General features: G+C 43.0%; 1 protein-coding gene across 12 annotated transcripts in view; it reads right to left on the bottom strand.

The window, feature by feature from the left end:
- Positions 1-12,798, bottom strand: part of magi2b (membrane associated guanylate kinase, WW and PDZ domain containing 2b) — a 240,644-nt gene that overhangs the window by 34,652 nt on the left and 193,194 nt on the right. For all 12 annotated transcript variants that reach the window (XM_077568842.1, XM_077568844.1, XM_077568845.1 and 9 more), the window contains 2 exons: positions 6,538-7,052; positions 2,001-2,169 (listed from right to left, as the gene is read on the bottom strand). In XM_077568842.1, the coding sequence (XP_077424968.1) occupies positions 2,001-2,169; positions 6,538-7,052 (684 nt within the window). The remainder of the gene's footprint in view (positions 1-2,000; positions 2,170-6,537; positions 7,053-12,798) is intronic.

The following is a 12,798-nucleotide window of genomic DNA, read 5'->3' as shown; positions in this document are numbered from 1 at the left end:
AATATGCTAATAGCTAATAAATATGACAACACTGTTTGTTTTTATATGAAAGAATAAGAATAAGATTTTGGGGGAGGCTGTAACAGATTAATGGCATTTTCATTCATTTCAATGAGGAAAGCTGATTTGAGATGCAACTGTTTTGAGTTACAAGCGTGGCCACGGAATCAATTCAATTCAACAGGATGCAACAGGAATATGTGATTGCCAAAAGACTTTTTATGCAAACCTTTGTAGAAATCAGCTATTTTTTTAAATGGCAAAATTACCTTTAAATAATACTTTTTTAAGTGCTGGTTTTCAAGTGAAAGAAAGGGAAGGTCTGTTTCTATTTACTGCACTTTTGTAGTTTGACTTTTATAAGATTGATGCTCTGTTTTATATTCTAAAAAATAAATTAAAAAACTTTGCTTTTGTTTAATACAATTTGCTTCAGCATAGAGACAGAGAAGTGTATTCTCTGATGTCTGGCTAAACAGAGACCCTGATTATACATAATAACCAGATAACTGTGAAGCTGTTCTTCATTTACTGTGAGTATGTCATCTAGATCAACTATGCCATTAAATATGATATGCATTTCTGTAAGCACCATAATTGTGGGGAAAGCAACACATATTTCTTCTTTGAAACATCTCTTAGGGTGTAAACACGTTGAAAATAATGATTAGTAGAGCTTGACCAAGCAAAGATTTAAATGCATAGGACTTTTTGCATCCTTTTAATGCAATTGATCCTTTTCTTGCTAAGTCACAGAATGTCGTAAAATGCATTTTAAGGCTTCTTGTAGCCTCAAAGCTCCAGAATATTTGACCTTTTAATACCACACAAGCCTTCAGGTGGAAGAAGTTTTTACTCCAAACCCTCAAGTATTGGGATGACCTTTTTCTTTTTATGGACTTTCATTTCAGCAGCACTTCTGAAGCGACTTCAGGTTGTACAGTAGATGGGACTTTGACTTGCGACTTCCCCAACGTAAAAGATAAAAAAAAAAAAGAAGAGTTATTCATTTATTTATTTTTTTGCTCTAGCCAAAATTTTAGCTACTATATGCGAGCATCACTGAGGTGAAATGGAAACAAAAGCAGAGCGATTAAGGTAATGTAAGAATTCAGGTATCTGTTGAATGGCACAGTCCAAAACACAAATAACAAGAATATGTCCCTCAAAGTTTTCATAAAAAAAAGGAATAAAGATGTTTTTTGATAAACATTTTTTTATTGTAAGTAAATTCAGACATCAAGAGGTTAATACATCTGTTTAAAAAACTGCTTTCCCCTCTCTTTGCAAGAAATGGACTATCCCACTTTCTTACTGTGGATATGCTGACTTGATTTAGAAATTTGTTGTTGCTATCCATTTTTTTGCTCCAAATAAAGGCCAAATCAAACCTTAAAAAAATCTCAAAACTGGATTAGCAATTGAAAAGAGACCTAATTACAGTAATTTTTGGTCTATAAGGCGCACCTGACTATAAGCCTCGCTAGCTAAATTTGGGTAATACTCAAGTTTGTTACACATATAAGCCACACCCGACTGTAAGCCGCAGGTGTTATAATGTTACCGCACCAGGTTCCTGCTACTTTCTTTTCCATAATGAGGGCGCAAATTGTTTCACTCTTGTTCTGTCTCTCCTACTGTATTTAGGCTTACTTGGTTTGTTTTGCTCTGCCTGACGCTTTTGCGCTTCCTTTAAAATGTGCCCCCTTGTGATTTGATGGATAAGCCGCACCTTTTATATTAGCGTAGGGTGGAATCCAAGTGAAAAAAATTAGCCGGTTATAGTCCAGAAATTACTCTAATAAAGGAAAAGTAAAACCAGAGATTGAAGATCTGCTTCAAATATTAAGTCAGAAAAATATCCATTTACCAGTTTTTAATGTCATGCTGCTAATTTAAGGCATATAGGCTCCATATACAGTATGTCTCCTTGACTCATAAGTGTGTGAATCTGAAACCTCACTGCATGTCACTGCTGTACATGTACATGTACATCTCACCTGTTGCCACTCTCTGAATGAGCAATGTCGCTTCAGCTCCGACGGGACACTCTTTGAGCATCTCCACCACACGTCCGTGCTCGGCCGCCGCCACTGGCTGCCGGTTCACCTCCAGGATCAGATCCCCCTCGATCAGGCCCGAGGCCGTCTGCGAGCCCGGATCCAGCACCTGCAAGCATAGCTTCATGTTAGCCTGTGACTTGTTATTCCAATTTTTGTGGAGGGCCAAAGAAACCTCGGTTATACAGTATTGCTTCACTTTTGGGTAAATAACACATGAATCATGGTGACTTATTCACGCAAAGGCAGGCCGTCTATAAAGGAGTATCATTTTGTGCTCAACCAAATTATTATTGTATGGCCTAGTCCGAACTTTCTGCTTTCCCTAATCTACTTCTATTTTTTTCTGTATCATTGTTTAGATTATCTTTCAATTTAGCACTTCATATTTTGGGGGTATTTCATTTATTATTTGCCGACTAGCACCATTTAACAAAAACAACAACAAAAGGTTCATTAAAAAATAAATAAATTAAAATAATAGGAATGAATGCTTGTCTATATGTGACCTGTGATTAGCGGCAATTGGCTGGTTTTACCCCACCTGTCACCCAAAGGCAGCAGGAATAGACTCCAACTTACTAATGACCATAATGAAGCCGAGATCAATGATCAAAAGGAATGGTCTGAATTTCCAAAACCAATCCATTCTTTTTCATGAATACATTCTGACCAGTTTTTTTTTGTTTTGTTTATTATTATTATCATTGTTGTTATTATTATTATTTTGAGAATGTTGTACTAGCTACAGCATGAAAAACAATAGCTCTGGTCACATGCAATAAATTTATTTGAATATCAAGATTGGGCATAGAACATTGTAAAAAACATTTTTGACTCGACTTCCCCTTTATGTCACCACTTACCAATAATATAGAAAATATATTTCAATATAAAAAATGATCAAAAGGAATGGTCTGAATTTCCAAAACCAGTCCATTGTTTTTCATGAATACATTCGTATCTGTTTTTTTACTTTTAATTATTATTACTATTTTTGATATACAGTATTATACTAGCTATAGTATGAAAAACAGTAGTTCTGGTCACATGCAATAAATCATTTTAATATCCAGATTGTGATGAATGGAAAGTGGAATGAGTTCAATGCAATTAAATACAATTTGCAGGTTGGGCTCATTTGGTTTGACTTATCTTTCAAATGTTTGCATCAACAACTTCAATTTACAATTTACACCTGCTGTTGCTTCGGGTTTAGTGTTAGTAAGTTTGCTTAATTTCCCACAAAGGCCTTCTCTGGTTTTAACCCATTTAATACCCAATTTTTCCCAGATGCATCACAATTGTGACCGGCGGGTTAAAATGGAAGCACTGACATTAATTTACAACTTCAAATACTTGTTCCATGAAACTGTTATGATTTATTTCCAACAGTATATTCTCTTCATTTTATAGTGTTTCTCTTAGCTACAATTATGTTAGTACATGTACAGTATCAGTATGTAGATGATTTTTTTTCTAATCAGATTTCAGGCTTTATGTGTACTATGTCAATCTAGTGTGCCCTGGGCCTTTAGAATCAGCAGTGCTGCGTCTGGTGGCCGGACCTATACCCATGTGACCCGGCCGGTGGGACGGGCCAAAGGGGTCGGTGCACAGTGAGTTGGGTGGCAGCCGAAGGCGGGGGCCTTGGCGGTCCGCCCGCCGGCTACTGAAGCTAGCTCTGGGGAAATGGAATGTCACCTTTCTGGAAGGGAAGGAGCCTGAGCTGGTGTGCAAGGCTGAGAAGTTCCGACTCAATATAGTTGGACTCGCCTACACACACGGCTTGGGTTCTGGTACCAATCTTCTTGAGAGGGGCTGGACTCTCTTTCACTCTGGAGTTGCCCACGGTGAGAGGCGCAGAGCAGGTGTGGGCATACTCATTGCCCCCCGGCTAGGCGCCTGTACGTTGGGGTTTACCCCGGTGAATGAGAGGGTAGCCTCCCTCTGCCTTCGGGTGGGGGGACAGGTCCTGACTGTTGTTTGTGCTTATGCACCGAACAGCAGCTTAGAGTACCCACCCTTTCTGGAGTCCTTGTAGGGTGTGCTGGAGTGCGCTCCCCTTGGGTACTCCCTCGTTCTGCTGGGGGACTTCAACGCTCACGTGGGTAATGACAGTGAGACCTGGAGGGGCGTGATTGGGAGGAACGGCCCCCCCATTTGGAACCCGAGCGGTGTTTTGTTATTGGACTTCTGTGATCACCACGGACTGACCATAACGAACACCATGTTCAAACACAAGGGTGTCCACATGTGCACTTGGCACCAGGACACCCTAGGCCGCAGTTCGATGATCGATTTTGTAGTCGTGCCATTGGATTTACGGCCCTATGTGTTGGACACTCGGGTTAAGAGAGGGGCGGAGCTGTCAACTGATCACCACCTGGTGGTGTGTTGGCTCCGATGGCGGGATAAGATGCTGGTCCGACCGGGCAGACCCAGGGTCTGCTGGGAACGTCTGGCAGAATCCTCTGTCAGAAAGAGTTTCAAGATCCACCTCCGGCAGAACTTCTCCCTTAACCCGAGGGAAGCGGGGGACATTGAGTCCGAGTGGACCATGTTCCGCGCTTCCATTGTTGAGGCGACCGATCGTTGCTGTGGCCGTAAGGTGGTTGGTGCCTGTCATGGCGGCAAACCTCGAACCTGCTGGTGGACACCAGCGGTGAGGGATGCCGTTAAGCTGAAGAAGGAGTCCTATTGGGCCTTTTTGGCCTGTGGGACTCCGGAGGCTGCTGACGGGTACCGGCTGGCCAAGCGGAATGCGGCTTCGGTGGTTGCTGAGGCAAAAACTTGGACATCGGAGGAATTCAGTGAGGCCATAGAAAACGACTTTCGGACGGCTTCGAAGAAATTCTGGTCCGCCATCCGGCGTCTCAGGAGAGGAAAGCAGGAAACCATTAACACTGTATATAGTGGAGATGGGTCCATCGGGAAGTCAAATCTCGGATTCAGGAGGAGCAGTGGGGTTTCCGTCCCGGCCGTGGAACAGCTCTACACCCACGGCAGGGTCCTCGAGGGTGCATGGGAGTTCGCCCAACCAGTTCACATGTGCTTGGACTTGGAGAAGGCGTTTGACCGTGTCCCTCGGGGAGTCCTGTGGGGGGTGCTTTGGGAGTACGGGGTACAGAGCCCCCTCATACGGGCTATTCGGTCCCTGTACGACCGATGTCAGAGTTTGGTCCGCATTGCCGGCAGTAAGTCAAATTTGTTTCCTGTGAGGGTTGGACTCCGCCAAGGTTGCCCTTTGTCACCGATTCTGTTCATAACTTTGATGGACAGAATTTCTAGGCACAGCAGAGGCGCTGAGGGGGTCCGGTTTGGTGGCCTCAACATTGCATCTCTGCTTTTTGCAGATGATGCGGTGCTGTTGGCTTCTTCAAGCCACGATCTCCAACTCTCACTGGAGCGGTTCGCGGCCGAGTGTGAAGCGGTTGGGATGAAAATCAGCACCTCCAAATCCGAGACCATGGTCCTCAGTCAAAAAAGGGTGGAGTGCCCTCTTCAGGTCGGGGATGAGATCTTGGGGTCTTGTCCACGAGTGAGGGTAGGTTGGAGCGGGAGATCGCCAGGCGGATCGGTGCAGCGTCTGTAGTGATGCTGACTCTGTATCGGTCCGTTGTGGTAAAGAAAGAGCTGAGCCGAAAGGCAAAGCTCTCGATTTACCGGTCGATCTACGTTCCTGCCCTCACCTATGTTGACAAGCTCTGGGTCATGACCGAAAGAACAAGATCCCGCTTACAAGCGGACGAAATTAGTTTCCGCAGGGTAGCCGGGCTCTTCCTTAGAGATAGGGTGAGAAGCTCGGTCATCCGGGAGAGACTCAGTGTCAAGCCACTACTCCTCCGCGTTGAGAGGAACCAGTTGAGTTTGGATGCCTCCTGGACGCCTCGCCATGTTCCACCGGCGTGAGGCCCCGGGGACGACCCAGGACACGCTGGAGAGACTACGTCTCTCGGCTGGCCTGGCAACGCCTTGGGATCCCGTCGGAGGAACTGGCTGAAGTGGCTGGGGAGAGGGAAGTCTGGGCTTCCCTCCTAAAGCTGCTGCCCCCGCAACCTGACCCCGGATAAGCGGTAGATGATGTATGTATGAATGTGTATATATATATATATATATATATATATATATATATATATATATAATAGCAATAGGACTTTTTTCAGATCTCAAAGAGCTTGCTCATGTCAGAACTTGTTACAGCCAACCAGTTTTCTGAATTTGGTCATTACTTGAGTCCTGAGAAACTGTGATGTAATTTTCAGGTCAACAGCAAGTGATAAAGTGTCCTCCCCCAGTGATGGATAAAAATGGTTGGATTTTGCTGCTTAATTCATCTTCTAAATGCAATATTAATCAGAATGCCGTGTTGAATTTAGGAGAGCCGCATAGAACATTATTGTAAAGAAGATTTTTTTTCCCTTGAAGTCACCACTTACAAATACCATAGAAAATATATTTTAAATATAATAGTTACCTGTTTGACTCGCTGGCCAGTCGGGCTATCTGCAATGGTGAACCCGAAGCCTTCCGCTCCTTTCACCATAGTAACCGTCAGCAGCTCAGCCGCTTGCACACCCGGCGTCCCCGAGGAGGCCATGGACACATTGTCGTCATGCGGCGTGAGCGCCGCCGAAGAGCCGGGCGTGGTTGGCGGGAGCAAGGAGCCGTCCAGGTGGGTGTCACCTGGATGGGACGCTCCAGCCTGCGCCATGGCCTGAGCAGGTAACTGGGAGCTCAGGGACAGGTACTCCAGGTAAGGATCGTAGCTGTTGCGACCGTTCACCACAAGTGGGCGATGCTCCATCCCAATAGGCGTCATGGAGCTGCTGGTCCCTGCGTTGGGATCCTCGGGGTCAAAGGGCAGAGGGTAGCCCCTGCATAGCACCAGGGTGACGCTCTGACCGATGGGCACCGACTGAAAGAGCTTGACTACGTCGGCGTGCGTGGTGCCCAGCACGCAGATGTCGTTCACGTATACGATTACGTCACCTGGAGGAAATGTAAATACACAACATCACTCATATTGTATTTATATTCAGCTATGCAAAAGAACAATGGAAAAAAGAAGAAGAAGGAACCTTTTTTGATTGATTGACCATTTTGCTCAATGGGGTTTGGCAAATTTTTGCTTTGACTTGCGTACAAAAATTTGAGATGTGAACACTTAATGGGGGCAGTGAACTCAACTCCCCTCACAACAAGTAGCAGTTAAATTCCTGGAAAAACAGGAGTCAAGCTGCTTATTGCCACTCCCAAAAAGAGAATTACACGTTGCATATACAAAGAACCCCAAAAAAACAAAACAAAAAACACGCACACACATTACTTTAAATGGGCACTAGCCTAATGCTAAGAAAAGTAAAGAAATCATCTGAAAAATCTGCGATAAAGCAAGATATAACCCAAGATCAACCCCGTAATTTTGGACCCAAATGCAAATCCGCGATATAGTGAATCCGCGATAAGCGAAACTCAAAATAACAAGGGACCACTGTATATAATCAATTTTTTTTAGCTTGGTTTTATGTTGTCGTTTTACGGTACAGTGCTTGCTCAAGGCAGGGATGCTGCTGCGAGAAGTTTCATTGTGTACACGATGACAAATAAAGTTCTATTCTATTCTATGCAAACACAATACAAAATTCCTTACACCGGGATTACAGCAGCTGCGTGTGCGTTGCGTCTCCGCGCTGTTCCGTAGGCACAGCCGATTCGTTTCCATTCTTATAAGCTTGTTCAAATTACACCGGCTGCGTGTGCACAGCTGATCGACTGCGGAGTAGCTGCGTCGTGCCGGAGGCCGCCGCACGAATAGACCTATTTTCTATTTTTGCCGGACGAGGCATCCGTCAAATGGCAAAGTAGCACCGAACACATTGAGCGGGAAGGAAAACAGACGCATTTTTCAAATAAAGTTTCCGGTTACTTTTCAGAATAAAACACTCGCTAGATCCTTTTCGCAATCATGTCAGTAAGCGTCATAATGGGCGTAGCCAGGCCTGGAGTCAACGGTTTGCCAGGTGCTTATTCACGGTTTAAACACCAGCGAACATGGACGAGGAGAGGTTTATATTGGAGGTGGAAAGCCACAAAATAGTATATGACACGGCACATCCTTTTTATAAGGACAACCCCCCCCCCAAAAAAAGGCAAAAGGTTAAATCAAATTAGGTTAAATCAAAGGTTCCAGTCATCCTCTATTCTGCTTCTCTATTGAGCACAGACAAAAGTGTGTTTATCGTTGTTTTTAATGCCACATTATCACACGTAATCACGCAAGACACGGCGGAAAGTTGTCCGCGACGGAGCTGCCGGATCGCAGCTGTGCGCAGCCGATGACTTTTGTCCATAAAATTGACGTGTCCGGAGCACGTAGTCAAGACGCAGCGAAGCGGAGATGCAACGTACACGCATGCGGTGTAATCTTGGGGTTGAGATGTGCTAACATATAGCATCTTGTAACGTTTTAAGCCACTGATATTTGGATATAAATTATTTGCACAACCATATGCCATACATGATGGCATTTTTGCTGTAGAGGCAGAAAATAAAGTGAAAACGCTGTGGAGAAATCAATGAACTCAAGTAAGGCGGCCTTGATGACTGGCAATGTAAAATGGGCGCCGGTGGCTTCACTTCTCACTACGGAGAATAATTGGCATTGTTAGAGAATTGGTCTTATTACACGTTCCTCTTTTCAAATAAATGCTTCCAGTGTTGTCAGCAGCTGGGGTTTTAATGACTGCATGTGTTTCTGTCCAGTTAACCAGAAACACATTCAGTGTTGAACACAGTTTTAATGCTGAATGAAAACCATAGTCTCTACAGTACTGTTGGTACTGCATTGTTCATAGGACAGTATTTTTCTACAACCAGCAGAGGGATCCTGCATTTAAATTCAAATTGTGTCAGCAATTTGCTTCGCTGACATGCAGTAAGCTATAACATGCCTGTTTCTGACATGAAATATATACGATATTGCTTCACTGTCCTAAAATGTATCTCTTTATTTTCTTACCATGTCATATTCATATTGTTAAAGTGTGGGAAAAAGATGCTGAAGGATGTGATGTAATGAGCCATCTTGTCATTTTTCAAAACAGAAGACATACAGCATACTGTCAGTAAAATGATATGAGAAAAAACTGATTTTCTGTGCAGTCTGGTACGCATTGTGTTTGGGGAGCGCTCACATAAAAATCTGCCGCGACGTGTTGAAGAAACATGCTGTCTCGCTTAAGTGTCTCATAAAAACACAATATCAGTGTGTTGGTAATGCCTGCAGATGACACACACGAGTTCACGAGAGAGACACAAAGGTGAGGGAGAAGGTCGATGAATCTTTATGAATATCTCGTACAAACAGTATGACATCTGCAGAGAGAGCCTCTGTGGGAATGTCACAATTGACACGCTGACAAATGCGTGGAGCAACTGTTTGAATCACGGCTCGTGCACAATGCAGCAGAAGGTTGCACGTCCCTTCGGGTGGAACTATGAAAAGCCTCATCTGACTTTATGTGGCGGTAAGCATGCGAGCAGGGACGATGCACATCAGTGATGCCTGAATAACACGTCGCTGGAGTCTTTATTCGTTCTTATCTCATGATCACTTATTGAAGTCTTCAAATCACTTTATCTAACAAAAAGATGCAAGAACTTGGCAGAGCTCATTAAATTTACCTTCAACGACACAATACAGATTTTTTTATAAGTACCCTCATGTATTGAGTGCATGTACTATATCACTCATTTATTAATTTTGAATGCTAAGCCTTAGTCAAAAAATACAATATGTAAGAGCTGCATTAAACATAATTAGTTATAAATTTATAATAATGATATATCATATTGTATTTGAACCCCTGCTATATCGTGTATCATCATTTGTGGTCCAGCTATATCGCTGATTTATAAGCAATTATTATTATTTTAAAATAGTATTCAGGCAAGAACGAATTTAGATGTGTGTGCTTTCAGTGTAGTACCACATTGTGCCACAACATGCCGGGCAGCACTATGATGCACTGTAATTAAGAGCAAGAAGAAGAGGGAGGGACTGCCCCCTAGTAAGCGCCAGCATTACTCATTGGCTGTTTTTCAATATGCATTCTTGTCCGTACTTGAAACGTCATCAGTCGCAGCCCAAGTACTGTTCCAATTGCAAGTACGCAAAAAGCCATAAGGGCCGAGCAAAGAACGGACGGAATACCCGGATGTTATTCTTATTGCAAGCTTCCTGGTTCTGACGCATTGCCGTAACTGTGTACCACGTGACTAGATGTTATATAATTACGAGTAATATATGAAAAAAGTATCATTTAAAATTATACATGGAATTTATCCAATTTAGGATTATATTGGGGGAAAAAATGTTCTGGAAGGACACCGATGTGAGTTGCAGGTTTTGATCTGATTCTCCTGAAATTGTGGTACATCTATAAAAATTATCTTTAAATATATAGTAAATCACATTTAATATATATTAATATTTTTATATATAATATTGTAAATTGCAGTTGCTAAACTAAGTTGTGTAAAAAAATGACTAGATTTAATAAAGTTGTATTTCACACAATAAATATTTATCATCATTTACGCTAATAAAAGGGGAGGATTACGTGCAAACGTGATGCTGGTGGGGTGGGCAGCAATGCACATGCCGTGCCTAGTCTGCCGGAAATGAAAGAAGAATAAAGAAAAAGAACAAATTCGATGCCCCTCCATTGCCATTCGTTCCTTAAAGTACGAAATGCATCTTGGGATATTTTCTCAGCCAAGCCTTCACCAAGCAACAACTAATGGATAGTTGGTTTAAGCTAACAAAAAAGAACGACACCTGGGAATTCCGTGTGGTCTTGGCTTATGCTTACTTCCGATTGGAACAGGACTGATGTCGTCTCACAAAATCACAAGGACGTAAGTATGTTTTTTTAACCCATTTATGTTTTACAAAGACATTTTGCTAACATCAACATAGTACTACAAATTCATTGAAAGATCGTCACATGATAAAACTGCGATGAATTACGAAAATACACCAGCAAGATATGCGTGCTTGGGAAGTACGTTCTTGAGACTGTGCTTACCAAGACCCTACTCGTTGGGTCACAAAAACGTACTATGTGTTCTTGATATTGAGAAACGGCCAATGTTCCCACAGAGCATAAAGAATATATCGCTGCCATTAGGCCGAAACCTCATGAGTCACAATTGACCTTTCAAAAAACCACGCCCCCAAATAGCCAATATCCATCCAGCTTGTATCCACTCCATTGAAATCCTTTGTAAAAATCGGTTCGCAAGACCTCTGTCAGATTCAATAAAACCTTACCAAACAAAGTTCCAACAAGTTATGAACCTCCAACAAGCAAAAATAGTGAAGCGATGTGCCCATAGATTGTGTAAATCGTACACGAGGAATCCACAAAGTGGAGCGATGTCTTCAATGGATTACATAGTGTGGACAGCCTCAGCCCCAGCTAAATTTCTCCCAGACAAACAAGCATTCCTACATTTGCTAAGAGCCTGTATTTGGTAAGGAGCCTGTAAAGTAGCTAAAATGGGCTAGGTTAAACCATATCGCTAACCTAGCAACCAAATGAGCTAAGAGCGAGCTTTTGCCTCTGTTGTCGACGGATGTAAACCTGCATCAGTGTCTGCTCAGTCCATGTATTTTTTTTTACTTTTATTTTGTTTGCGTCATACATAACTCGCTAAGTTTATCTTGATCATTGTTATTCATGTTAGCTGGGTAACTTACTGTCCTAATAGTATATAGATAGTAGGAAGAGTTAGAAAAAACGGAGGTGATGTACGGGGAGTGAAATACTTCATGAAGGCAACACTGCATGGTCTCTGCAGTCGTTTTATGTCTGGACATTTTGGATTTTTGCTTTAAAGTTGTAGTCCCATGACAAATGCGGTCACCTTAAATCCTCTACTTCACACCACTGGAGGCCCTCACCGCCTATCCACACACGCATGCACGCACACACACACTCAAACATACATGTCACATGCATCATCACACACAATCCCTAAGAGCAATGTCGCTCAGCTCAAATAGGCCAGCTAATCTCAGCCATGGAACGCCCGTGTGTGTGTGCGCCTGTGAGCAGCTCTGGCAATGTCACAGAGGGGAGAGCAGCAAGTTGCGGAGAAAGAAAATGAAAATGAGAGGGCGAAGAAGAAAAAGCTGACAAATGTGAAAGGAGGGACAAAGGGAGGAGGAATAAAAGTCAAGAAGCGCATAGATGCATGATGAAGAAGAAAAACACACACAGAGGCTGAAAAAGCAGAGGACAAGTGTAAAGATGGGGAGACAATGAAGTCTAAATCACAGAGACAAAAAAGGGTATTAAAGAGAGATGGAGAACGGCATGAAAGTATAAGAACAGAGGATGGAGGAAGAAGGCTTAAACGAGCAGTTTAGGCAGTGAGCGAGCGAGAGACTGGGCATGAGGCCAGCTTGCGAGTTCACAGGAGTGCAAAGCACAAACAGCCACGAGCGCTCTGACTTTGACAAACATCACCATCATCCGGCTAGCGTTGGAGCTTTTCAAACAGTGCTAATTTGCTAACTATGCTAACGAGCTGGGTGGCGAAACATAATACACACTTGACAGGCTTTCACAATTATTATTTTTTGTTTGTAGAGAACGCCTCTGAGTATTGTTATATAGTCTGTTTATAGTGTCTATCTACATGTGTTGCCCCACTGTTTGTGTTCAAA

This window comes from Vanacampus margaritifer, chromosome 6, assembly GCF_051991255.1.
Source record: "Vanacampus margaritifer isolate UIUO_Vmar chromosome 6, RoL_Vmar_1.0, whole genome shotgun sequence".
NCBI classification, from domain to species: Eukaryota; Metazoa; Chordata; class Actinopteri; order Syngnathiformes; family Syngnathidae; genus Vanacampus; species Vanacampus margaritifer.
Note: the sequence above shows the minus strand (reverse complement) of the source record. Positions and strands in the feature narration are given on the sequence as shown.